The sequence below is a fragment of the Acanthopagrus latus genome, chromosome 8, assembly GCF_904848185.1.
Source record: "Acanthopagrus latus isolate v.2019 chromosome 8, fAcaLat1.1, whole genome shotgun sequence".
Taxonomy (NCBI): domain Eukaryota; kingdom Metazoa; phylum Chordata; class Actinopteri; order Spariformes; family Sparidae; genus Acanthopagrus; species Acanthopagrus latus.
Window position 1 is genome coordinate 6,080,420 of NC_051046.1, and position 27,734 is coordinate 6,108,153.

Below are 27,734 nucleotides of genomic sequence, written 5' to 3' on the forward strand. Positions count from 1 at the left end.
TGGACATCAGGGTCGATGCCCTTTCCTTTGTTGGTGCAATTTAGGCTGCTCTCATGTAAGAACCATGTGAAGGTCCCAACACAAACATAATGTGATAAAATATTAGAAACATTTTCTTATTTATGACTGATCAGAATATTACGTCACTGACCTCCTCATGCAATTCCCATGGATCGTGATTCAGAATCAGAATCAGAATACCTTTATTGTTCCTGCAAACGGTGATATTTGTGTGTCACAGTGGCCTAAGGACAGTTCAATTTAACAATGAAGGACAATAATGGTAAAAAAAAATAAACAATATAATAAAAAGTAAGAAATAGATTCCTATATACATAATATGTACAACTGTCCCGCCCCTTTCTGTGACATCAGCCCCATGAAGTCATCATTCACATTTCATTTCATTCATTTTATGGTAAAAGTACAGAACAGAAATCAATAACACCTGAGCTGAGGTGTCCAGATAACCCAGATAAACAGCATTCACCTGTTTAAATTCTCTGATGGGTGTAAGCCAGGCAAAATAAGTCCAGCCCACAGACTCTCTGGCGAATCCAGGTGGTGTGTGCCAAAAGGGGCGGTCTCTTCTCGTTTCCCGCGCGAAATTAGTGCATTTCCCTCCAAAAATTTCAGATGCTATATTATTCACTGATGGATCTTCACTCCACTCAGAGCGGCTCTTCTCTGAGGACATGAACACGGTCAGTAAACTGCTTTGTAGTAATCTGCTTCATGTGTACAGTTACCTGCTTAGTACAGGTGTATTCATGTCTGTGTGGGAGGTGTACAGATCATTTATTACTTACAGATCTCAGGTAATAATCCCAGGTGATGTTCCTTCATATTTCAGCCAGCTCCACGTAGTAACTACCCTTTTTTACCTCAAATGTTTCTGAAATAAGTCTGAACATGAGGCTGAAGACTCATTTAACTGTTAACTGCTGAGGTAAATTCAGCTAATCCGCCATGGTGGTTAGGATTTGGTGCACTAAGCCTCCATTCGGCTGTTTTTGTTTTCTCTGCCCTGTTTATTAAATGAATAATGCACAGTTGATTAAATTTAGGTCACTATCTCAAAACAAGTCCGGAGTTTCGGTAAAGTCGGCATGAAACTTTTTTGAAATGTATGTATTCTTTAGAAAATCATGAAATCTGGTTAGCTAAGGTTTGGTGGTTGGTTAAGTGAGTGGTTATGTTATGCTATGTTAGCTAGCTAGCTGACTTGAAAGTTTTTGGAGATGCACTGCACAGTTTGGGAAACACTTTACCAGCGGCTCAGCTGCCTTAATTAACGAGTAAGGACACATTAACCACACTCTGACACTATTACGAGCTTATAAAGACTTCTGACTCATTTAATCGTCATGTTTTTACAGAAATGTTTGCATGTTAGCTAACTTGTGTGTCAGTTGACGAGTGTTAGCATGACGCCATTATCCAGCTGTGTAATGTTAACTTGTTAATACTAGCATCGTTACAGCTGAATATCTGAGTGTGGCACAGTTAGCTAACAGGCTCCGTGTGTTGTGTGTAATAATGTCTTAGTATGTTAGTATGTCAGCATCTATAAAGGTCATTATGAGCAACTGAAGTAGTTTATACACACTATATGCCGCCTCATTGTAGCCTGTACTGAATGTATTTCGTGTATTTGTCTCAGTTCTGGTTTAATGTGTTGTTTAAATCACTGCACTGACTCCCTGTGTTGCAAAAGATAGACTTTAAAATCATATTACTCGTGTTTAAAGCACCTTATGTTCTCAGGACTTAATACATTTGATTTACTTTTGGTTTACCTTTAAAAAACACACTATTAAATCAGACTATAGTAGATTTTACAGTGCAAAGTGATGTGAGACTCCTGAAGTGATGTCATGTACATGGTTACAGACTGCTATATCATCTCCAGCTTAGTGTTCAGAGTTGGTTCAGAAACATTTAAGGCAAAAACAAACCTCACTGACAGTAGAGGGAGGCTGGTTCTCTTCCTCTGCTGAGCCAACACATGAAGGTTATAACTGGCTTAAAGTCATTGATAGACAAAGGTAACATCAGAGTTAACTTCACCTGGAGAGAGGCAAATAATAAGTGATCCATACACCAATATACCTTTACTGAGCAGGTAACTGTACAAACAAAGCAAATGTACACAGAATAGTTTACAGATGCTATGGAGTCCCCTGGCCACACCCACGCCCGATCATGTTGAATCACAAGTAAATCACTTAGAAATCACTGAAAGGCATTTGACTGTTACACTTTTCATCACTGTCTCACCATTGTTACATTCGGACACACACTTGGCAGAAAGCGCTCTCTGGTGGCTGAAAAAATAAAATATGTGGAGCTGCTGTTCATGCGCAGTTAATCTCCCTGGTTCCTGCAGGGTGTTCGTGCATTAGTGTGGACGCACAACAGAGTAGTCTGCTGAAGTCGAGCTGCAGGAGAGGAAGCCTGGAAAACGTATCATGGCTGCAAGGTATGTGCTTTTATTCTTGTCCAAACACTGAAAATGAATTTTCTCCCAGTGGACATTGTTTATTGTTTGTTTATGACTGTACACAAACTACTGATATTGATTTTTTTTTTTTTTAACTTTATGTGGTTCAGTGCGCCAGATGAAGACTTTCTTTTCTTTTTTTCTTCCTCCACTCTGTGTTGTTCAGGTTCTGTGGAGTGTTTGTCCTCCTCACAGTGTCGCTCAGTGGACTGACTGCATCAAGGTACAGTCAAAACATTCCTCATGAGTTTTTGTGTTTGTCAGTATTTGTAGATTTGTCTGTATTTCCCCTCACAGACCAGCTGTCAATCAGGAGCTATCTAATCTTTTCAATGAGCTGTGGAGGCTGGATGTGAACCGCATGACACCTGGGACAGACTACACAGTCTCAGTCCAGGTACGGAGCCAGTCTTCGTTCAGACCACACTTATATCTGTATGTCATTGTGTTATATGTTATTATATTAATCTGTGTTTCCAGGGAAGAGCCAGTTTTGTGACCCAGGGCAGCCATGTTGTGCAGGATCACGCCTCGCTGCCTCTGTTCTCCAACGTTAATGAGACCAAACTGATGAACACGACCACCATCGCCCGTGAGTGACATAAAACTTCTTTGTCTCAGATCATTTTCTGACGTCTGTTCAACAAATAAAAACATTAATTTCTGTGTCTGCAGGATTCACCAAACTGTTGGACAACTATGAGCGGTCCTCAGGCGTGGCCGAACGAGTCACAGCAGAGGAGCTGACAGAGATTAATCTCTTCCTGGATGCCGTCTTACAGACAGAAGTCATGAAGGTACATCTGACATGTTACAACCAGTTGCACCTAACAAGCCTCAGTATCAGTTCAGTCACTACCACGCCTCATTTCTTACACCTGTTTGTTTTCTGGGTGTCTCGGGCTTTTAAGAGTCCAAAGTTCATGTATAAAATGTATATTATCAGTTGATTTGTCTCCCACTGACTGTTTCCAGTTTTCCCACATTTTGTGGTTGTGAGGCTACAGCTGAGCTCCAGAGGGAGGTTTGTCTCCTCCTGCCTCGCTGCAGCGCTCAACGCACTCACTTCATGATGTTAGAAAGTTAAAAAACAACAACATCTGAAACATCTGTGAGCAGCTGTGGAATGCAGCTTTGGCCTCAGCTGTCTCCCCAGAGACACTCAGTGGAAAAAATATGGACATGCAGTTCTCGTTGTGTTTGGAACAAGGAGGCATGTTTGTGAGAGACGGACATGATGGCTGTTGTTGACATCTGGACTGGAGTTGTCGCTCCGTCTCCAGAGGACATTAACACAGTTATGGTTCTGTCTGTTTTTCAGACTGGTTAAAAGATGAACTTAAAAATTATTTGAGAAAGGTAAAATGAAGAAAATGGACATACAGTACAGATGAAATGATATTAAAGAGCTGAAGTTAGAATCCTAATGTAATATAAAGTAGTTTTAGGAGCAATATAAAGGGTAAGAGAAAGCTGAATGTAATCTGATAAATTGCCTCCAGTGATGTCACTCTAAGTTAAGTTGCATTGTGGGTAATGCAGGCAGCAAGTTTTAAAAACCAGTCCATTGCTCGTACATATAGATACAGCAGAAGCAGCGATGTCACCTGTTTTATTCCACACATTCTTCTGTATTTTCATGACCTCATGCCTACATTACCCACGATGCAACTTAGCCCTTGAGTGACACTTTTGAAGGACGATTTATCAGATTACATGTAACTTCCACTGGAGCCACAAAAGGCTTTATATTACTATTATAAGAGAGGCACTCCTCAAGATCTATAAATACACTTCATGTGTAAAACTGATGGACTTACCCTTTAAGTGCTGTGTATACAAGAGTAGTATTGTATCTAAATATTGTTTTAATATGAAGTATTTCCTCAGAGAGTGTCAGTAAATGTCTGTTTCTCATACATATAAATTTCTCTGGTGTCTTTCTTTAACCTTGAATGAATCCCTGTTAGCTTCCACAGAGTTGTTACTGGTCTTCAGTGTTTCTTTATTTTATTTTAACCACGAAAATACAAATTAAAATCATCAAAAACCAAACAATACAACAACGAACAAATGAATAACAGATGAAATAACATTTCGCATGAAACAACAAACCACATCAGAAAGGAAAACACAAAATGGTCAAATATGTGTGATGGAAAAGCAAAAACAAAAGAAAACATTTCCAGAAAACAAACACAAACACAAAGGCACCAAAAAATAAACAGGAATACCATTAAAAGATGTCAAGTTAAAAAGGTGAATTTTATGAAAACATCTGAATGTGAATGATTAATTATCCATAAAGATATATTTTTTTTTAGGATGGGAAGTTTTCAGAAACACAAAACCACATCACAAAGGAAGAAACACTATATAGAACAATACAGAATAAATAAATACGTAAAACAGCCTAATACTGAAATATAAATGAAAACAAATAGACGATTAAGAAAGATAGTGATATTGACATGACATATTAAGTAAATATGTGTGATATTAACTGTAAATGTTTATTGTCCACATGTTTCCTTCTCCTGTGTCGATGTCTCATCAGGCCTGTTTCTGTGCTGAGTCAGCGCTGTAGATCTCTGAGTCTGTTTTTCATTGACTTGTACGTCCTCAATGTGATTCCTCCTCAGCGCGCTCACAGGTACCTGGTGAGCAAAGGGAAGTCCAGCTCTGACCTGAGGCAGTTTAAGAGTCAGCTGAACTTGATCTGGTTCCATCTCTACCACAGACAGAGAAACGCGGGGTGAGAAGCACCCCGACAAACACCAGCAGACCATCACGTCGTTAAATCAGTGTGTGTGGACGGAAAGCGGTCGAGGGATTTACTGCAGTTGTGTGAAGGATTGTTTATGATCTGTTGTTGAAGTAGGATTTTATTTGCCTGTGGTATTTCTAAATGTTCACAGCCTGGACTCAAGTGGGTTCGAGCATGTATTTGTTGGTGAGACCAGATCTGGATCAGAAATCGTCGGTTTTCACAACTGGATCCAGTTCTACCTGCAGGAGAAAAACAGCCACTTGGACTACAAAGGCTACAAGGCCAGGGACCATGACTTAGTGAGTAACAAACAACATAATGAACAAACAAACAAACAAACAACTCTTGTCTTTATCATCCAACCACGATTGTCTTGTGTTTCTGTCCACAGCCTGATCAAGACGACCACGTCCTGAACCTCCAGTTCAGCTGGCACGGTTTGGTGAAGCCCGTCGGCAGCGCCTTCATCGGGACCAGCCCCGAGTTTGAGATGGCGATCTTCACCGTCGTCTTCCTCCTGAACACCGACAGGAGCACCACAGTGCTGGTCAACATCGACCAGTGTCAGATGGAGCTGGTGGTCATCAGACACGGCCGCTCCCTCGGGACGGCGTACCCAAAACTGCTCAGCAGCAACAGCAGACACCTGAGGCAGCACTCGCACTGATGTGGAGGTTCCTCTGAAGTGATGCTCACATCCTCGTCATGTCCACGACCAAGAATCTGAGGCCCCAGTGCGTTGTGGTTAATACAGCAGAAATAGTGTAATGCAGGACTTAGATGTGCACATTTTTAACAGGATGATTAACTTGATTTATTCGTCATGATTTTTCAATAAAAGTCGTTTAATGTCCTCAGCAAATAAAATGACTCTCCTGTTACCTTTTGTCATCATTTTCTACCTCCAGCGAGGAGGTTATGTTTCCACTTGTGCACATTTGTTGGTTGGTTTGTCAGCAGGATTACACAAAAACTCATCTTAGATGCAGAGCTGCAGATAGAGGGACGGATCCAGGAATGTTCTCTGGGAATAATGGATGGATCTTGATGAAATAAGTCAGGTGTATAAAAAATAAGTACAATTTGAGGCAGCTCCCAAAAAATAGCTGTTATTCTTCCACAACACAATAAAGATTATAGCTGTGATCACTTTTTGGCAGGTGAAATATAACCTTTTATGAGTTGTGTTGGCCCTTTAAAGGTATTTCAACAGGTCAAAAGGACTGGATTGGTTATAATCTATCACACAGAGCAGATAAAATAATGAACAGTCATAAGGATAATTGCAATAGCGTTCAATACTTTATTTATACATAACCCATCCGTCAATCATAGTCTAGTTTCACAGTCTAGTTTCCAAATATAGGCCTAATCAAGACATTCTTCATTGTGTGTTTGTGTATTAGACATACAAACACATAATAACACTGGAAACTGACCAGCAAGACCTGCATATGTCGTGTTTTCCAGCAGGGATTCCCTGATGACGATATAAACTGCAAACACTTTGGCTAAAAGACACGTAGCAGACATATCTTCGCTATACCCACGGACACAAAGTTATTTGAAGGTGTAGTTATGACTTTTAGATCAGATAAAAACAGCCGTGGACGTAAATAAACTGGGCGATGCAGCTTTAACAGGAAACGGACGTCAGTTTCTGGCGGACGATAATTTTGTGGCACCACGGACGACACGGACGTTTTACGGTGTGGCACCCGCGAAGAGGAGCATGCCGGAGCGACTTCCGACGCCGCACAACAACACTGACAGAATGAGCCGAGGTTTGTGTCTTTAGGGCCGAGCAGGAGAAACAAATCATGGAGGTTCTGGGAGGAGAGTTTGGCGACATGAGTCCTCAGGAGCTGGCGGCTCCTGTCAACACTGTCGAGGTGAGTTCAGCGCGAAGAAACACGGAAAGTTTCACACCACGAGTGCAGAGAAGCTAACATGGTGGCTAGCATAGAAGCTAACAGCACAGAGGAGGAGGAGGAGGAGGATGAACCTGAACTACAGACAGTGTGTCAGTTTGTCTAATTGTTGGAAAGAGTTAAATGTATTTACTGTTTTATTATGTAAAGACAGTTCAACTCATTAACGTTATTTCATTAGTAACAGTTGCATCATTAACAGTGTGTCAAGTGCAGTGTTTACTTTAGTCGGTCCAATGAAATTATGTGTTATTTTTTTAAACTTATTTTATTTATCTTGACAGGAAAAATGGAAACTGCTACCAGCCTTCCTGAAGGTAACAGAACTCACCTGCTGTTCATCCCAAATATTTGAATATTTAAAATCATCTATCATGATGTTTGTAACTTTACACTGTGGTTGTTTACTTGATAGAGCCGTTTTATGTTAAAGTCTGTTTCCTTTGAATGTAGTTAGTTACTTACAAGAAACAGTATTGCAGAAATCACAGTCAAATCTGACATTGTCTTAATTTCTGCTCCTGCTTTTTGATTTGCGTCAAACTTGCTTACAGTGTTATAATTTTCACTGTGGTGTACTTTATCAAATAATCAATGAGTTTTTTTGGGCTATAAAATGTCAGAAAATGTTTTCTTAAATGTCTTGTTTTGTCCTCGACTCCAAGATATTCAGTTAACTCTCAGAGAGGAAACCAGAAAATATTCATCAGTGGATTGCAGCTTTGTTTTCTTGAAAAAAAATACTCGATTTAATCGGCTGCCAAAATAGGTCACAATTAATTAGTAAGCTTATTAAGAACTTGTTGCAACACATCCAGAAATATTTAAGTGATTTAAGGTAAACGGTAAATATCATCTCAGGATTTATGTTGGTGATTTGCAGGAACATTTAAAATATTTTGCTACCAGTTATTTTTCTGTTCATGGACTTAATCAACAACATAATAATTTTTATAGTTTCCTGTCATTTATTGACTCATTCTGTTTTCCAGGTGAAAGGGCTGGTGAAGCAGCACATCGACTCGTTCAACTATTTCATCAACGTGGAGGTAAAACACGACTCCGGTATGAGTGACTTCGTGAAAGTTGTTTCAGCAGCTTCTTGAATATGAATGTCTTGTTTTCTTAGATAAAGAAAATAATGAAAGCCAATGAGAAGATCACAAGTGATGCTGATCCCATGTGGTACCTCAAGTAAGTCACACAAACTATCATCACCTGCATCGACCAACAGTCGTGTGACGCATGTGATTCACAGATGTGCTGTACGCGTAGCAGCATCTAGTTTCAGCTTTGAATCAAAATATTGAAATGTTTTCTTTCAGATACCTCAATATCTACGTCGGCATGCCTGATGTTGAAGAAAGCTTCAACGTCACCAGACCAGTATCTCCTCATGAGGTGAGCTCACTGTTGTGTAATAGTAAAGAATTCGAACCATGTAAAAATGTCATAGGTCAGCATTTTTAATTAGTGACAATGTGTCAATTGAGAGAAAATTGACTAAAACACTAAACATTTACTTGTAAGTTGGTTATAATGTGTATAAATGTTGTTTACAGCTGGATTAAGCAAGAAGAAAATGTACATGCTGCATTGTTGTTGACAAAAAACAAATAAAGATTAAGTTAGTACAAAAGTTATAATGGTTGCAGTTTCTCAAATGTACGAATTTGCTGTTTTTCTTTGTTGTATATCATTAACGATTATATATTTTATTGTTTCGAAATGTGATCGGCCAAAATAACAATCTTATTTGTTCTTGAAACTTTCAGCATGATGCATGTTTCTCCCCATGTTTTGATATTTCATCGACTACATGATTAATTGATTACTTTAAAAAATATATGAATGAGTGCATGGAAAGTTGTTGTAACCAAAACGAGGATATTCAGTAATCACTCTGACAAAATGTCTCTGCTGCTGAGATACAGCTCATCATTCCTGTGTGTTTCCACAGTGTCGTCTCAGAGACATGACCTACTCGGCGCCCATCACGGTGGACATCGAGTACACGCGTGGCAGCCAGAGAATAATCCGCAACGCGCTGCCCATCGGAAGGTATCATGGGTTGTTTTCATGTGTCCTGTAGTGAAACATCAGGGAGCTTCTGACCTTCATAGTCAAAACGTTACGAGCCAGAAAGCCATTTTATCAGTCTGAAACTTCACTACCAATGAATACTGCTCTCTTTTATCTGAGCAGCAAAAACAGTCAGTAATCATAACAGTTATGTACAGTATTCTTGTCAACGTATTGAACTCTCGTCTCTCAGGATGCCGATCATGCTGCGGAGCTCAAACTGTGTTCTCACAGGAAAGACGCCAATGGAGTTTTCAAAACTTAATGAATGTCCTCTGGATCCAGGTACACAAAGGATTTTTAAAGAATAAGAGCAGTAATGCAGTCGTACTATTACCAGTCCATTTTCATAATGATGTTTTATACGCTTCATTGTTTTATTTCTTCACAGGGGGTTACTTCATTGTAAAAGGTCAGGAGAAAGTCATTCTGATTCAAGAGCAGCTGTCAAAGAATCGAATCATTGTGGAGCAGGACAGGAAGGGTGCAGTCGGAGCCTCAGTTACCAGGTACTCTAACAACATCTGCCCTTTTTTTTTTAATCACACAGAATGTAGATTTGGATTTCTAGCTAGTAAAACACAGAAATCCTGCAAAACTGGACTGTATGAGTCAATCGATGTCAAATGGGCTCTTGGATTGTGCCTCTCATTTATTTTGGAACTCTGTTGAACCTTCTGCTGACCCGGTCTTGAATTCCAGCTCCACTCATGAGAAGAAGAGCAGAACCAATATGATCGTCAAACAAGGCAGATTCTACCTGAGACACAACACGCTGTCAGAGGACGCGCCGATCGCCATCATATTCAAGGTAAAACAGTTGAGGATCATGATGGTGATGATGTTGATGATGATGAGCGCTGATACAGTGCAGTGATACTTTGCTGCCAGTAGGGGGTGCTGCAAGACAGCGACATGATTTTGGAAACTGTGTCGTTATGTGCTGCCTCCCCTGGAGGCTGAAACCTTCTGTTTGTTTCCACTGTAATTTATCGGATTGAACTGAACTCTTCATGCCTCCCTCTGTTTTTCTACGGCCCCCTGGATCTTCTCTAATAGATGATTTCACGCAGCATGAATAATGCACGTGTTTAGTAAGAGGATTGTTGCATGTTAACGTGCAGTCGGAGGTCAGCGTTGTTATTAACTCATCTTCAGATTCATTTTCACATGTCGCCCTTTGCTCTCAATGAAAATGTCAGTTAACCAGCTGGCATCATTAACTTCTCTCCCTCTGAGGACGAATCTCCCCTGAACGTGTCATCGCGTGATCATCGAGTGTTTGGATATCATCCGCAGGACCTGCGTGTTTGTGTTGTCGCTTTGTATATCCCGGGAGACTTCTTCTAAACGGCTGCAGAAACAACCTTGTGTCCCGTGTGGTACAAGATGGATCAGTTCCCACAGCTTCACATTTCCATAAGCAAATGTCAGACAACCTTTTGACTCCCAGCTCACCTCTCCCTCCCTGTATACACACTGCTCCTCCTCATGACTCCTGGCTCACCTCTTGCTCCAGTTACTAGCTACAGAATGTCACTTCACCTCACCTGCAAAGTCCTTCTGTGGATACATTAACTAATTATGGACACATTTTGTCTTTGCTTGTCATTCACGCAGGGCATGGGCGTAGAGAGTGACCAGGAGATCGTGCAGATGATCGGTACAGAGGAGCACGTCATGGCCAGCTTCGCCCCGAGCCTGGAGGAGTGTCAGAAGGCCCAGATCTTCACACAGACTCAGGTACCTCATGAGCGCCAGAGCTGAGCGATCTGGTCAGAGTCATTATTACAGAATCAAAGGAATAGTCGGCTAAATTTCAACATAAAAGTCAGTTAACTAGTAGTGGAGTGCATACCCAATCCATCAGAGGCATTTTCAATACAAGCATAGGTACCAGAACAACACTTCTCATCATCTGTCACTCAGCAAGAAAGCACATTTCCCAAAGTTGAAATATTAAGTGTTATATACAGACATCTACATCATGACTCGACAGATTTTAAGTTGCAGCTTGTTCAGAATGATTGATACAGAAAACAGAAATTTGTAGAGTGATGGCTTGAAAACATATGACGAGGTTATGATTCAGTGGGGGTGAATTATCTGCGGCACTAATGGGCCCATTAAGTTTGTTGTGAGGAGCAGGAAGTCGTTCAGACACACAAACGAGCGACTCCTGCCTGTTGACAGAAGCTATTTTTCTTTGTCTCTCTGTGATCAGATGACTACGGGTTTTGTCTTACCGGCCAGTTAAGTAACGTGTTATTCAAGGCGCCCACGTGTTTTCTTTGACATCTACAGATGAATGCAATTGGCCAATTTGTTTTTCAGAAAGATTATGTTGTTAGAGGAACCGCTGATGCATTGATGAGGCCATATTTGCTTCCTAGCAACCGGTCGCCGCAGCTCTCATGTTCCTCTGTCTGCCAGCCTCCATGATGTCTTTTCATGGTATTCATTGGGTCATTGTATTGTGCACAATGACGCCTAAATCTATATAATTAAAGGCAGATAAGGCTTAAGAAACATTGTTATCAGATTATGATAAGTAATCTGCCTTAACCAAATTTGATTGTCATCTTTTTTTGTCTAGTGATGCACATTGAGACAGATTTTACCACACTGGATTTGATCGAATTCTATGATTTTTTTTTATTTTTTATTTCTCTGATTTAGACAATTACTTGTTTCCCTACATAGCTCTTCCAGGGTATGTGTGTGTATGTGTGTATATGTATGTATACACACACACACACACACACACACACACACATATATTATATATCATGGTGGACAGGGTGGGTGGTCTTACTAAAAGTCTTCAGCCTCATTAACCTTTGACCTTTCTGGAGATCTGTAGAGGGCTGCAGAGGCACACTGAGTCAGGTGTGTGTGTGTGTGTATGTGTGTGCACCCTTTGTGATTCACTTGTTCACTTGACCGCACACAACCGGATACGTGGCATTTCCTGCTCCTCCCCAAGAAAATTCCACACACATGAATCATTTTATAATAGATTTCACCTCAAACATACGTAAACCAAATGCCCCTGAACGCATCAGTTGATAAACATTTTGTTCACCAAACTCATACCAAGTCAGATTTCTCCTAAAGAAGAAGAAGAAGAACAGCATGCCTTTAGAAACTCTAGGCTGTGAAATTAATTAAGAAAATATGTGAAATTATTTGTTATCTTATTTTGTACCAACCATGAGAGAAATGTAATTATCAGTCATTTGAATCTCTGAAAAAAAATCTATATTCTGCATCCTCACTCTCTCTGACCTCTGCTGTGTTTGTGTCTCAGGCTCTCAGGTACCTCGGGAATAAAGTGCGGCGACAGCGCATGTGGGGAGGCCCCAAGAAGACCAAGATGGAGGAGGCCAGAGAGCTGCTGGCGTCTCTCATCCTCACACATGTTCCTGTACGTTTAACAGACAGACGAGAATCACAGATTTTACTCATTAATCTCCACAGAGTATAATCGCTGTGTGTTTTGTCTTCAGGTGAAAGAGTTTAACTTTCGGGCTAAGTGTATTTACCTGGCTGTGATGGTGCGGAGGGTGATTCTGGCTCAAGGGGACAACAAGGTGGACGACAGAGATTACTATGGCAACAAACGTCTGGAGTTGGCTGGGCAGGTGAGCCTCCATGCACTCGTTCTTTTTTCGCTGCTTGTATGTAATCCGCCGTTCAAGTCTGTTATTGTGCATGTGTGACAAAAACGTGAAGGTCCACTGAGTTCAGTTTGTTTGTTAATTTGTTAACAACATTATAATCGAGCCCGAGTTGAGCTGTGACATCAAAAGGCTCCCTGTTGAACCGAGTGCTTATTCATGTCTTTCATCTGAAACGTGTCTTTGCTCACAGGGCCACTAGAAAACAAAACGGGCTTCATGCCTCGTATTTATAATACAAGAATAGAAAAGTGCCAATAATGCTCACAAGCTTTAGTGCCAATGGATCACAGCACCGGACCAGAGGACAGCGGCGGCTGCCGCCCTGATCTCTCACCTGCATCTTTGTTCCTGCCTCCTTCCTTTAATAAGACTCTCATTATTTTCCCTCAGCTTTGTTTTTCTCTGTTTTGTTTTCGTCCCCCTTCCTTCCCCTCGTATTTCAGCCTGGCTTTGTCAGGAGAGAGATATGCAGTGGCACCAAAATCCAAAGGCTGTGGAAGCATGGGGATTTTTCAGCACCGTGACAATAGAATTGCTGCCTTGACTGGAGCGATTGAGCTAATCCGCAGGCCCGGCTCTGATAATGTAATTACTGCTGTCTTAAGGCCTTTAATTTCCCCCCCCCAACCTGCTCTGTATAAGGAGCAGGAGATGGGAGGAGGAGGGGGGGGAGGGCACAGAGCCTTCTTTCAATAGGGGGCTTACACACTAACAACGCCAGCAATCTCCTCACTCTCCAATTATGGTTCCCTGACATTCAACTAATTGGCCTGGCTGCGCGACGGAAGCTTAATTTCTTTATTAATTTTAAGCAGCGCTGCCTGTTTGTTTTGATGTATGCTAATGCACAGGGTGGGTGGGGGCTGTGGGAGAGGTGGCTCCTGCAGGACAGGGACCTGGGATGGGGGGGGGGTCAGGCTTATCAAAGAGCCGGCACACCTGGTTATTAAATCTGACAGTGAACGCACCTCAGCGCTGATTAAAAGCTGGAGCAGGTGTAGGGTGCCGCGACATCTAAGAGTCGGACTGTGTGACGACTTCATCTCTGAAACAAGTGAATCATATCAGTCAAAATCTGTCGAAACTGATGATGGTCTCTCTTTCGCTCTCTGTCCTTTCCAGCTCCTGTCTCTGCTGTTTGAAGATTTGTTCAAGAAGTTCAACTCTGAACTGAAAAAAATTGCCGACCAGATCATCCCCAAGCAGAGAGCCGCTCAGTTTGATGTGGTGAAGCACATGCGGCAGGATCAGATCACCAACGGGATGGTCAATGCCATATCCACGGTGAGTCTGACTCCATGCAGGTAAAGGGAATAATTAAATAAAAAAGATTTCTCCATGTTGAGAAACGTGGTAATCGCTAATCAGAATGTTTCCACAACCGCAGAAGTAAACAAACATTGTGTCTGTGGAGGGAAGTGTACCGCTGCACAGGAGAAAGAGAAAAAGACACAGACGACTGGTTCAGTGTCATGAATATGTCGATCCATAGAGACGTGTTCCTGTGACGGCTTCATCAAACTGTTCTGGTCCAGTCAGCGTTGTTTGACTGGCAGTGAGCTCAGTCTGTCAGCTTGTCACTTAATGTTTCATACTGTAGTGCCCGCAGGCTGAGTTCCAGTTTTTAGGTGAAGCACTCTAGAAGGCAACAACGTGTGAAATGGACCTCGCAGAGCTTGTTTTCCTTTCTGTTTCCCCAGTTAACATCACTTTTTTTCCCCATTGTTGTGGAGTTTTTTGACAAAGAAGGAAGTCGTAACTAATCAAACTTTAGTAGAAAGAGGAAGTAAACTAACAGGACAGATTGAAAAGTTGAGTTCAGAAAATTAAAAAAAAACACAGAAATCAGGTCTGCAGTTGTATTTACTTTTTCTCAGGTTTGTTTGATGGTTACATCTACAGACATGAGAACTACAACCAAGTCTGCAATCGAAACAAACATCACACACCTTTTATATCACAGCTTCATCTGACTGTATGTGCTGAGAGTTTGCATGAATCTGAAGCAGCATCAACATCAACACTGTTGTCACAGCAGTATGATGTTAACATGGTGGAGGTTATAAAAGTCATTTGCAATTTAATCATGAATACTCCTCCAAGCAAAAAGCAGCAGCAGGTTTGTTTATTAATATAATAATCTTATTTTTACTTTTAATAAAGAACAGTGAACTCTGTTTCCGCAGGGCAACTGGTCTCTGAAGAGATTCAAGATGGACCGGCAGGGTGTGACCCAGGTTCTGTCTCGTCTCTCCTATATTTCGGCTCTGGGCATGATGACCAGGATCTCCTCCCAGTTCGAGAAGACGAGGAAGGTCAGCGGGCCGCGCTCCCTGCAGCCGTCGCAGTGGGGCATGCTGTGTCCGTCTGACACCCCTGAGGGAGAGGTGAGCTGCAGCGGCCACACCTGACCGAGCCAGTGAGAGGATTGTACCGGCAACTGGTGTCCATGTGGAATATCTGCCAAATACTAAAGATGTTATGATGATGAATATCATGTTGAGGCTGCTGTGACGTGCCGTGCTAACCCGTTAGCCTTCCCTCTGATGTCCTTTGATGCAGCATTCTCATGTCGTGTTAAAATGTAAAGAAACATAACCTTTTTAAAACGCCTGCATCCGGTTCGTTTCATTGTTTTGGTTTGTAGGCGTGCGGTCTGGTGAAGAACTTGGCTCTGATGACGCACATCACCACCGACATGGAGGACGGTCCGATCATCAAACTGGCCTTCAACCTGGGAGTGGAGGACGTCAACCTGCTGTGCGGAGAGGAGCTCTCGTACCCGAGCGTCTTCCTCGTCTTCCTCAATGGTAAAACTCCTCCGCAGCGGTAGAGGACGAACAAACGCTAGAGAGAATTACGCCGGATGCCGTCGCTTTAGATCACTTGAAAAGAAAGTCTTAATCCTCCGTGTTTTGAATGCATTGCTTATGAACATGAAGGGAAAAATATTCTGTTTAGTTTACAGAAGGCAATTTTGTGTTTTGCAGGCACGCTGATAAGTCATTAATTTCATGGCAGCAGTAGGTATTATTCTTGAGTCAGAACTTGGCCCCTTAATTACTGTATATGTTTGTCTCGCCACTGATAACTGTCAAATTATATTAGCTGCCATACCATTTAATTAGCTGCTAGCAGCAGGTGTCAAAGCCCTTCAGAGTGTGTTTGGTGCGACTGTGCCCTCACACAGAGGCAGAGCACAGTGTCTCCTCTGTTCTCCAGTCATTTGTCTGTCAGACTCGATATGAACAAACCCCCTGCAGCCAGTTTGAGCTCTGCTTTCACCGGTCGTGGACGCTTCACTACTGTAAAACGCATGCTGTTCCTTATTTTTCTTGCCATTTAAGTTTATGGATTGGCAGTTTTTGAGTTCGTATTTAACCCCAAAGCTGAATTGGTTCATTGTCGTTATTACACAGTAACTTCAGTAAAGTCTTCCAGTGTTTATCTTCCTTCAGACTAGAGTCGATTTATTTTTTTTTCCATAAATTTGTGGTTTGAATGCTTTTTCAAACAAAAGTGCCAAACATCTCCTTGTTTCAGCTTCTAATGTGTGTGATTTGCTGATAAAACAGCAAATGTATTTCCCAAAATGTCTTTTTAATCAAAGCTGAATCAGTTTTAAGAGTTCTCTACGTTTGTCAGATATCAACATTGTCTCTTTCTTTCTCTCTGTCCATCTGTATTCTGTCGACAGGTAACATCCTCGGTGTGATTCGAGATCATCATAAGCTGGTCAACACCTTCAGACTGATGCGGCGCGCCGGTTTTATCAACGAGTTTGTGTCCATTTCCACCAACTTGACGGACCGCTGCGTCTACATCTCTTCTGATGGAGGTCGTCTCTGCAGGTGGGGACGTCTGGACTCTTTATGCACCGGGACATTTATATTCTTTGCTGACACAGTTATATGTAAATAGTGACTCTTTGTTTGTTGTTTTAATTGTTTTGCTTCTGTCTTTGTTCTTGTTCTCCATCAGACCGTATATTATAGTGAAGAAGGGACAACCGATGGTAAAAAACAAGCACATTGAAGATCTGTCACAGGGCTACAGGTGAGGCTGGAAGTCTTGTTGGAAGATTTCTTAAAAGCATATTTGTTTCCAGATAACAAATATCAAACAGCAGATTGTCAAGGTATTGTTTGTATTGTCATCTTGATTTTTTTTTTCATTTCTGAAACACACTTTTCTTGACGGCAGAAACTTTGAAGACTTTCTGCACGAGGGCCTGGTGGAGTACCTGGACGTCAACGAGGAGAACGACTGTCAGATCGCTCTTTATGAGCACATGATTTACAAGTGAGCGCCACACGATTCACCTGATTTATTCAGAAAATGAGGAAAAGCTTCTCCTGATGTGTTGAACTCATTCACAGGACTGGTTTCACCGCTTCTTCTTTTCATTGGTTTCTTGTCCCTGCAGAGACACAACACACTTGGAGATCGAGCCCTTCACGCTGCTCGGGGTGTGTGCTGGCCTCATTCCCTACCCCCACCACAACCAGTCACCCAGGAACACATACCAGTGTGCTATGGGCAAGCAGGCGATGGGTAAGACTCAGCTGGGGCAGGTAGCTTTGGTCACATGCAGGTCAATAAACTGTGAGGATCTCAAATCCTCTCTCAAACATCCTCTACACAGCTGCAGTGTTTACTTCCCTGCATGCACACACACAAACACAGATCCTGACAGTAATTTAATCTCGCATCAACACTGTTCTTAAGCCCCCCCCTCCCCCCCCAAATCTGCAGGTTCAGAGTTTAAAGTTTTATTTGCACGAGTTGAAAATCATACAAAAGCACATTAGAATAACAAACACTGAAGATACAAGCAGCCTGCTGGTTCACCCCCCCCCCCCAAAAAAAAAAAAAAACTCTGCTCGGGCTCTACTTCTTGTCAGAATACATTTGTATGTGTGATTGAGTGTTTTTCTTATGTGTGTGTCAGTGTGTGTATGCGCATGGACATCAAACATGGGGCGCTTGCGTAGGTTCTCTATTGTGCCGTGTGTGTGCGGAGGCCCTTTCCCTGCCAGTCACCCAGAGTGTCATTAGCAATTCATTGTGTCTGCTCTGGCTGTGCTCAGGGGGTCAGTGTGCTCAGCTGCGAAAGACCACAGAGTGCGCACCCGCAGCTCCCTGGTAACCAAAACTTCCCCAAACGGCCCGGCTAACATTCGTAAGAGCGGCGTTCGCCCCCCACCCCACCGCTTTACCTCCATCCGCCCCTTCCTCCCCCTCCTCCCATTATTTAAAAAAAAAAAAAAAAAAACACAGACTGGAACTATATTTGGCCCAATATCCTCTGCCTTGTCTGTTTTGTGTGGACGGCTCCATACATGTGCAAATCTGCTTGTGTGGCTCGGGCCCATTATCACGCACTCTGTGCTTGTAGCCTGATTGTGAAGTAATAGCATCTGACAAATGTCAAAGCTTGCAGGGAGGCCGGGGAAGGTCCCATAACTCTCCTCCTCCTTCAGGCAGCTGCTCTGAGACGGTGTTAACTAGGCCCTGCCCCGACACATTAAAGGATTAGTTCAACCAAATAATTCAGTCGTTATCTAATCACCCTCATGCCGATGGAAAGTCAGATGTGAAGGTTTTTAGTTCACAAAACGTTTCTGGAGCTTCTCAGCACAACACTGTTGCAGCATTCTCAACTGAAGTAGATGACGACTTGTTTTAAAACCATAAAATGGCGCCCTGAGAATCCCAAATTGATCTAAAAACACACCTCAGACCTGCACTGGAGCAATCTTTACAATTCCAGTGATGATTTAGGGATTTCTGGATGAGCTGTTTGGAGACATGTTATGTTATTTTTGTGATTATGTTTTAAAAGTACATCTTCAGTTTTTTAGGAGAGTGCTACGACACTGTTTTGCTGTGAAACTCCAGCAATGGCTGTGGACTTTTCCATCAGCCTGGGATAAAGACAAATGTAACTTATCCTTTACACAGAGATATACGGTAGATGTAGAGTACACTTTAAACTTTCAAGTAAAGTCTCTGTATGTTGTGGGAGTCATTCATCTTCTCTCCACGTCTCCTCTCTCCAGGCACCATCGGCTACAACCAGAGGAATCGTATCGACACTCTGATGTACCTGCTGGCGTATCCTCAGAGGCCGATGGTCAAAACAAAAACCATCGAGATAATTGACTTTGAGAAGCTGCCTGCTGGTCAGAACGCCACCGTCGCCGTGATGAGCTACAGCGGCTACGATATTGAGGACGCTCTGGTCCTCAATAAAGCGTCACTCGACAGAGGTGAGAGGTGATGTGTTGTCAGTCTCACAGGATTATAGGATTTAAGTTAAAGTCTTTCATTGGATTTTCCTTAAACGGGCTACAAGGAGTTTTTGACTGCTTATGAAAACGGTCTCAGTTTAATACTGATGTCTCTGTTTGACCTGTGTAATCAAATAAGACCGTCAGCAGGAAGATTGGCTGTTTCTGAACAGTTAATCTGGGTCTGATTCTGAGAATTAAACAGTCTTTACAGTGGAGTGCTGAGTGCGAAGACACGAGACTCACAGTCGGAGGAAAGAGAAACTTGCTTATCATTTAAGATTTTATGCTGGTCTAAACTTAAATGTTTATATCTTGTTGTATCTTCTTAGCCTAATCTTTTTATTTTACTCCAGGATTTGGCCGCTGCCTCGTCTATAAAAACGCTAAGTGCACGCTGCGGCGTTACACCAACCAGACCTTTGACAAGGTGATGGGACCGATGCTGGACGCTGCCACACGAAAGCCCATCTGGAGACACAGCATCCTGGACGCTGACGGCATCTGCTCCCCCGGTGAGTGAGTTACTCTGAGAGTTTTAAGTTTTGATTGGAGTTGTGTCATTTCTTAACATGTGTGATGGCATTACAGTTTGATCCTGTTAGTCCTGCTTGTAGAGAATTACTGCAGGTCAAAAAATTAAAGATTAACTGTTTTACAGGAAGAGAAAAGAGCGTCTGTTTTCTTGTCTTTATTTATTTACCTCTTGAAAATCTCTCAGTCCAGTACGGACGTTACAACATGAACAGAGTCTCCAGCTTTCTTGATTAAGGCTTCATTTTGTGTTTACATTCACACGACACGACCCAATTAAGGACACTAACGTGGTGCAATGAGTTAATTAGCGCACTTCATGTGCTTGCCTGGTTTTAATTGTTTGAAAGCCAATCAGCAGATGCTGACAGCATCCGGAATGACTTCAAAACAAAAAAGTGGTCGACAGGTTAGTTGACCAAAAGGCCATTTAGTGCTGAAGACGACGAGTTGTTCATATTAATTGTGATGTAAACATTTCATTTACAGATAACTTCAAAACAACCAAGTCTAAGAGAAAAACACAGGATGAAAATTAGAGCCCGACCAGCTTATAGCAGATATTATTGATCGGTGTTGGCCTATCACAGATCTGCATTGACACATATTGATATGAAAACTTTTTTTTATGTGATTATAATGCAGAAGAAGATTTTTGGGCTGATTTATAATTATTAAATCCCCAGAGAAGTTTATTATTTCAGTGGATTAATGATATTAAGGATAATAAAGTTCATTATTTACCTCAAAATATACAAGTTTGATTCCAAAAACAAAAAAAACTGTAAAACACTTTCAAATATCCTGCCAAGTTACAATTCTTATATGTAACCACATTTAAAGGATCATTGCTAAAATTTGTTAACATTTCCTGATAGATCGATACTTTTACTCCCTCGCCCCCCAAAATTAAAACTCAGTCGGGCTCCAGTGAAGATCACGAGTGACGCCGTCTCTCTTTTCACATCTGTTCTGTTGTCGTTGAGTTACCTGTAATTAGTGTAAATTGTTGTTGACACCGTGATGAACATGTGCCATGTGTCTTGTGTGTGGAACAGGTGAGAGAGTGGAGAACAAGCAGGTGTTGGTGAACAAGTCCATGCCAACTGTCACCCAGACACCACTGGAGGGCAGTACCCAGCCAGGCCAGCCCCAGTACAGAGACGTGCCCATCAGGTGAGACGCTGCCACACGCCCCCTCTGCTTGTCTCACCTGTATGTGGAACTCACAGGTGCTATTCTGTCTCTCTCTCTCTCTCTCTGCAGCTATAAGGGCTCGACGGACTCGTACATCGAGAAGGTCATGATCTCATCCAACGCCGAAGATGCTTTCCTCATCAAGATCCTCCTGAGGCAGACCAGGAGACCAGAGATAGGAGACAAATTCAGCAGTCGGCACGGACAGAAAGGTGTCTACCTCAGCACGTCGTGTTGTCTCGTGAGAAGAGCTGCACACTGAGCTCGAAACCTAAATGTGCAGAGTACACAGGACTGCATTCATCTTCACCAGCCCCAAATTTGAACCTGTCATGAAAGATTGTAAATGACCAGGAGGGGGAAAAAAAAAAAGAAAACTTTGGTCGTCTCCGTGCTGGAGCATTTGTTGAGTCAAGTCCCAGTAGCTGTTGCTCTGTCACTGCCCCCCTGTCCTCATCTTTCAAGAGCTCTTTTCAATTAATTGGCTCTTTGTCCTGTGCCAGACTATGCAAATTTATTACACCCCAGCAGTATTCTGCGGCTACTGGGGGGAAAAAAGTGTTTACAACCTCCATTGTTTTGCAGCACCTCCCCTATAGAGGGCTTGTATGATGTTTTAATCAAAAAGCTAACTGGCGCCATGCATAATTTACTCTCCTCATTAACGCTGTGGCCACTGGGCGGTCAGCTCGGGGTGGGACAATGTCTTCTGTCTCGGATAGTGACGAAGAGAGAGGGGTCGCCGGGGGGTTAGCAGGGGGAGACCTGGATGGAAAGATCCCAGATGTGCGACTGATGGACAGTTTTCTTTTTTTTTCTTTTTTTTTTTTAATCAGAGCTCTTTGAAGTCACTTTAAGGTTTCTTCAAAATTAAGAAACGCTTGTGAAACCTTTTTTATTTTGTTGGTTTTGTGTGTAGAAGTAACCACATTTTTTTTTTCTTTGAGTCCCAAGTTTTATTATTTTAAGTGAATTTTGGACACAGCAGTAGATCTCGCAGCTACTCATGACCAGTCTCATAAGTCCTGGTCAGCAGAGCAGAATAAGTTAATTATTTACCGGTCACACACACACACACACACACACACACACAGCTGTGGAGGTGGGGGAGGAGGTGGAGGGGTTTGTCAGTAGTAGGGGCCCATTGTGCGAGCCGCCAGCGTGGAGCTGTATGAGCTGTGATGGAGGGCTCTGGACCCTTGCTGTTGTCTTGCCTTTCTCTGCTGATTTCATGCCTCTTTTATCATTCACTTTCACACAAAACAAACAACACCGAGGATGTCGGCTATGGGAACTAGTGTCTCTCTCTATTCCTGAATCATTCTGCTCAACTTCTCCTCCATTTTCCACTTTCCGTTCCTCCTCCTCTCTTTCCTCTTTCATCCTACTTTTTCCCCCGATATTCAAACGTTTTCTTTTTAGTGCCCTTTTTTCTTTCTTTTTCCTTTCCCCCCCTTTTTACCTTTTCTTCTGGCCTTGCCTTTTTCTCCTTTCTTTTCACCTTCTTCCTGCTGTTGGATGACTTTCCAGTAAATCGCTGCACTTGTTCTCAGTCAACATCCTGCTACTACATCCTGTAAGGCATCAACAGTCGGCTGTGTCGATGACTGCCCGGCTAATAGTGAATTTTTCCCACGTGCACGGATTCAATTTCTCCCCTCCAGTTGATCCCCTCCACTTCCTCTGAGTTGAACTGAAAGTCATGGATGTGTAATCCCGGTCTCCCTGTCAAGCTAAGCACCTTTCTCCACTTCCTGCTCTCCTTCTCTTCTCTTCTCTCCTCTTTCTCTTTTTTTTTTCATTTGCAAATGGGCCTACAATCTGTTTACCCTGGCCAGGGAAGAGTGCTTTGGCCCCTCGGCAAACATTTGCACTCACACTTAAACTCCTGGCTACCAGGGCGCTCGTCCCCCCACGTCATGTGAATCAAAAGGCGACCCGGTCTGTCCACATGAGTATGGAAATGTCATGCTCCACACCAGGTCCACACCGAGCCTCCCGGCAGCAGAACACACAACACATTTTCACTTTAAGTTTGCTGGTTTGTTTGTTAGAAGTGTGTGGGAAGAAACAGCAGACATCCCGTTCATCTTTTATCGTCTTGGATTAGTTTAAATTCTGATTGCTTGTTTGGTCTGAAACACAAATATTAGATTTATTATGCTGATCGATTGAGAAAAGCTTTTAATTCTCACATGTAAGAACCCGAAACAAGCAGCAAGACTGGCATTTTTGCTTGATCAAGGACCTGAGCCATCACTTAAAATTAAAATCAAAATTATTTACTGTTATATAGTTAACTAACTTTATATAAATACATGAAAAGTGTTTTGTGTTCATTACACAGGTGTTAATATGTATTTTTCTTCATGTCTGTGTGTGTGTGTTTGTGTTTGTTTGTGTGTGTCAGGTGTTTGTGGCCTCATCGTCCCGCAGGAGGACATGCCGTTCTGTGACACGGGCATCTGTCCAGATATCATCATGAACCCTCACGGATATCCCTCCAGAATGACGGTACGACTCCTCACAGCTTTGGAAAGAACAAAGTTTAGTTATTTTAATCCCAAATTAATGTACGGAATGTTTTCACAGTGAATTGTTTTATTGTCTATGAAATAGCCCGAGGTGATATAATCATATTTGGGCTGGAGCTGACTATTATTGTCATAATCTGTCAGGCTAAGATGGTTCATTTAGATTAATAGTTTTATCTATAATGATTAAAAAAAAAAAAATGCCTACTGTAGTTTTCATGCAACACAAGATGACGCCGTTATGTGTCTTTTTCTCACTGACCCACAGACAAAAATTAAAAGATAGACTTTTTTAAAAAGAAATCATCACATTTGAGCCACTTGAACCAGTGAACATTCAGCATTTTTGTTGAAAAAGTGACTCAAAAGTTTCCATAATTATCAAAAAAGTTTGCATAATAACTACCAGTTAATTCATTATTGACTGATGTCGGGCAGGTCGAATTATTTTGTGACTTTTTGTGACTTGACACTCGATCTGAAAGCTCACAGACAGTCGGTTGTTGTTTGTGATTTTTGGCTGCGAGCTGAGTCTGAATCACCTCCGTCTCCGTGTTGACCGTCGCTCTTCATAAGTTTGTGTCGGCTCTTCTGAGACAAAACCCTCATTATCCCTGCGCCTCTCCTCTCCGGGTTATCATTGGCTTCCAGAGCACACGTCCATTGACGCCGCTAAAGCACCAATCTCACTGTTCACAAACAGATATTTGTTGCCGCGGAGAGAGAGAGGGCTGCCAGCGCCGCCGCCGCCTGTAGCCGTGTGTGTGGAAGTTTTATCAAACATGCACAGTACATCTGAACTGTAGGATGGTGCTGAATGTGAATGACATGAAACTTGGCTCCGCTTCTGGCTGCTTTTTGTGTCCTACACTGTAAAAAAAAAAAAAACTGGAGCGATCTTTACTGCTGAAGTTGTCAGCGGCAGCGTGTTTGCTCGCTCTGGTTGTCATGGAAAGGACTCAGAAATGTTTGGCTCGGGAGGATGTTTCTGCGGCCTGAGAGTGAAATGAGAGTAGGTGTTTCCTTTTATGTGACGGGGTCAGGGGTCCTCTGGGTGCGACCTCGGTGGAATTGTTGAAATCAGTCATCCTTAGACTGCCGGTCCCACCCCGAGGGGTACATGTGTAATCTAATCTCACCCACAATATCAACATTTGGTGCCAGGAAGGAGTGAGATTTATGGAATGAGCAGAAGCATTGTTGCATTTCTCTGCGTCTGATTCTGTCAGGTGGGAAAGTTGATTGAACTGCTGGCGGGGAAGGCGGGAGTCCTGGACGGGAGATTTCACTACGGCACGGCCTTCGGAGGCAGCAAGGTGAAGGATGTGTGCGAGGATCTCATCCGGTACGGATACAACTACCAGGGCAAAGACTACGTCACCTCAGGAATCACCGGGTAATGAAGAGATCAAGTCTCATCTCATTAGACTCAGGACTTGTACAACATTTTATGTAGGCTGTTTTCTGTTTGTTGTATGAAGAAAAGCAGCTTGTTGAGTCATAAAGCTTCATGACTTTTTGCTTTAACAACACAGTTTGGTAAGGCAAAGCGTCTTGGCAGCCAGGTGTCAAATATAGGAAGTCTGAGCTTCCCACTGGCACCTGAATGCACCATCGTCCTCATGATGTTTTCAGCATTAAGTGCCTCTTCTATATTATACTACCGCAAGACGATGATGTAACTTTGATTAACACTTGAATCCTTCAGTCTGTTAAAAAGTCTTTATTGGAGCACAAAACGACAAACATCAGTTAATTTTATAAACATATCAAACACAGCTGAAGTAGTCGTCCCGAATATGAAACAAGATGGAACCTACACATCGTGTCTGTTAAATACATTCTCTATTATAATGTGTTGATCTTTTATTGAATGCATTATCTTTATGTATCTGTTTCCTCAGGGAGCCTCTGGAGGCTTATATCTACTTTGGACCAGTGTATTATCAGAAACTGAAGCACATGGTGCTTGATAAGATGCACGCCAGAGCCCGAGGCCCCAGAGCTGTTCTCACCAGGTAAACTCAATGATCTCACTGTAATTAAAACACAAAAAGTGTTAAAAAGTGCAGCTCTCTGGTGTCCACATATGCCTTTCTGCAATTTTGCACCGTTGATTATATCTGAGAAACAGAAACAAGTCAGTGTTTTTGTCAGGAGAAGAAACAGAATCTCTCAGAAACGGATCAGGTCGATTAACAAACTGTGTTCGGTCGTCCGCCATCAGGCAGCCGACGGAGGGTCGCTCCAGAGACGGAGGTCTGCGTCTCGGAGAGATGGAACGTGACTGTCTGATCGGCTACGGAGCGAGCATGTTACTGCTGGAGCGCCTCATGATCTCCAGCGACGCCTTCGAGGTGGACGTGTGCGGACAGTGCGGCCTGCTGGGATACTCTGGGTGGTAAGTTGACACCTGTTGATCCATTTTTACTGGAAGCCAGTGAACAAGCTAAACTTTTAACTCTGAAGATGTGAAGGTTGTGCAACTCACCTGGAAAGATGGTTGGAATCAGAGAATTTTGACTCTTTCCTTCAAGGAATTGCTCAAACAGATTAATGGATTATCAAAGTATTTTTCAATTTATTTAATAGTTGATTGATTAATTGTTGCACCTCTGCTGGATTTTAGATCCAGAACAAAATCCGGTCTTTAGTCTTCTTCATCTCCAGTCTGATTCTGTCTTTTCTCTTCCAGGTGTCACTACTGTAAGTCTTCCTGTCACGTCTCTTCCCTACGTATCCCGTACGCCTGCAAGCTGCTGTTCCAGGAGCTGCAGTCCATGAACATCATCCCCAGACTCAAACTGTCGCGCTACAACGAGTGACCGGGATCAGGGACACAAACACAAGTCTGTGTGAGTGAAAGGTTTAGTTAGATATGATTTACAAAGTCTGAAGCTGAAAGAAGGTTTAACAGAAAAAAAAGTCATTTTGACATTTTTGTTGGTGTCGAAGGAACCAAAAGAATGTGAAGTTTCTTGTTTATGTTGATACTTTCTCACCATTATGTTCTTTGTATGTGTACATAATAAACACAAAACGATTATTTCGTAAACAGCTGCTGTGTGTGAATACTTTTAACTTAACATTTCCTGTTTGAATCCATGTACAACATTTGATTGAATAGAAGGTAACAACACAAGAGACAAATCACAGTATGCAACACTGTTCATACTTTTCTGTTTCTGTTTCTGAGTTAGATTTCAAAGTAAAAGCACTGGGGTTTTTTTAAATCAGAGACCTGAAACCTTCTCGAGTTACGGGTAATCCATTACTTTGGTACTTCTGTCTAAATGATCTGATTGTCGAGGTAACGAGGTGACATCACTGGCTTCAGTCCAGTCCCCGCCCCTTGTTGCACGTCACACCTTTCTCCCTCCTCTCTGTTTGTTTGGTTAAATGCCAGAAAGAATAAGAACTCAATGTAAAAGTTTAGGAGTCACTTGTGGTGCGTTCAAGTGCTGATAAAAGCTCTGACATCTGAGACACGTCATTCACAAGTCATTTTGTTAAAGAATCAACCCAATAAAACACAAAAATTCAAAAACAACACCATGAAAATCAATCTTCACATTAAAACAATTCTATTCAAGCTGCAAAATGTTATCAAGGTGCATTTTCCTACACTGTTGATGGTCCGGGCATCAACGTCCCAACAGGAATGAAAATATCAGCAACAGAATAAAAATACAAATTATTTTAATTTACTCTCATCAAATAAAATTTATGTCAACTTTGCTGAATATTAAATAAACTATAAATAGCTGGAAAGCACTTTATTTAATGGTTCGGAAAAAATTGAATTGATCTCTGTGGGTGATATCATAGAATTAAATTTGTAAAAAATATATATATTTTCTAATATTGATTATGTCGCGATTATTGCCAAAAAATAATACAGAAAATAAATACTAAGGATTTTTTCCATTCACAGTTAATATCTAAATGCGATCAATTATGGATGATTCCTGAATCCCAAAGATAATAAGTTTACAACTGTAGAAAACTGCAAATATTCACATTTTAGAAGCTTTTAGAATTTTTTTTTTTTTTGTCATAAAAAGTTTGGGACGCCCTGTGAACAAAAGTGATTCTTTGAAAATCCTTTTTAGAAATATTATTAAATTGAAATCAGAGCAAAAAAACCCCCAATATATTTGATGTTTTACCTCATCAGCTTCATCGATGTGGAACTACAGGTGAACGG

At 42.0% G+C, this 27,734-nt stretch overlaps 2 protein-coding genes across 3 annotated transcripts; both read left to right on the plus strand.

Annotated features, from left to right (window-relative positions):
- The first annotated feature begins 570 nt into the window (after window positions 1–570).
- Window positions 571–6,143, plus strand: endouc (endonuclease, polyU-specific C). Of its 2 annotated transcripts, none has more exons than XM_037108478.1 (9): window positions 571–704; window positions 2,390–2,482; window positions 2,670–2,726; window positions 2,801–2,900; window positions 2,984–3,095; window positions 3,179–3,300; window positions 5,146–5,258; window positions 5,422–5,572; window positions 5,665–6,143. In XM_037108478.1, exons 2-9 carry the CDS (start codon window positions 2,472–2,474, stop codon window positions 5,938–5,940), a joined length of 942 nt encoding a protein of 313 aa, XP_036964373.1. In that variant the 5' UTR covers window positions 571–704; window positions 2,390–2,471; the 3' UTR covers window positions 5,941–6,143. The 2 variants fall into 2 exon arrangements, with proteins under 2 accessions (XP_036964373.1, XP_036964374.1); XM_037108479.1 differs by lacking the exon at window positions 571–704 and adding an exon at window positions 1,265–1,298.
- A 950-nt stretch (window positions 6,144–7,093) lies between these two features.
- On the plus strand, window positions 7,094–26,584 carry polr3b (polymerase (RNA) III (DNA directed) polypeptide B). The gene is made up of 28 exons (XM_037108162.1): window positions 7,094–7,165; window positions 7,489–7,521; window positions 8,197–8,253; window positions 8,334–8,398; window positions 8,530–8,605; window positions 9,165–9,265; window positions 9,480–9,571; window positions 9,678–9,795; window positions 9,989–10,097; window positions 10,907–11,029; window positions 12,597–12,713; window positions 12,796–12,930; window positions 14,092–14,253; window positions 15,156–15,356; window positions 15,617–15,779; window positions 16,667–16,820; window positions 16,951–17,025; window positions 17,173–17,271; window positions 17,396–17,523; window positions 19,032–19,241; window positions 19,619–19,777; window positions 20,855–20,972; window positions 21,063–21,205; window positions 23,404–23,507; window positions 24,757–24,923; window positions 25,432–25,545; window positions 25,755–25,928; window positions 26,223–26,584. Exons 1-28 carry the CDS (start codon window positions 7,094–7,096, stop codon window positions 26,350–26,352), a joined length of 3,399 nt encoding a protein of 1,132 aa, XP_036964057.1. The 3' UTR covers window positions 26,353–26,584.
- The last annotated feature ends 1,150 nt before the right edge of the window (window positions 26,585–27,734 follow it).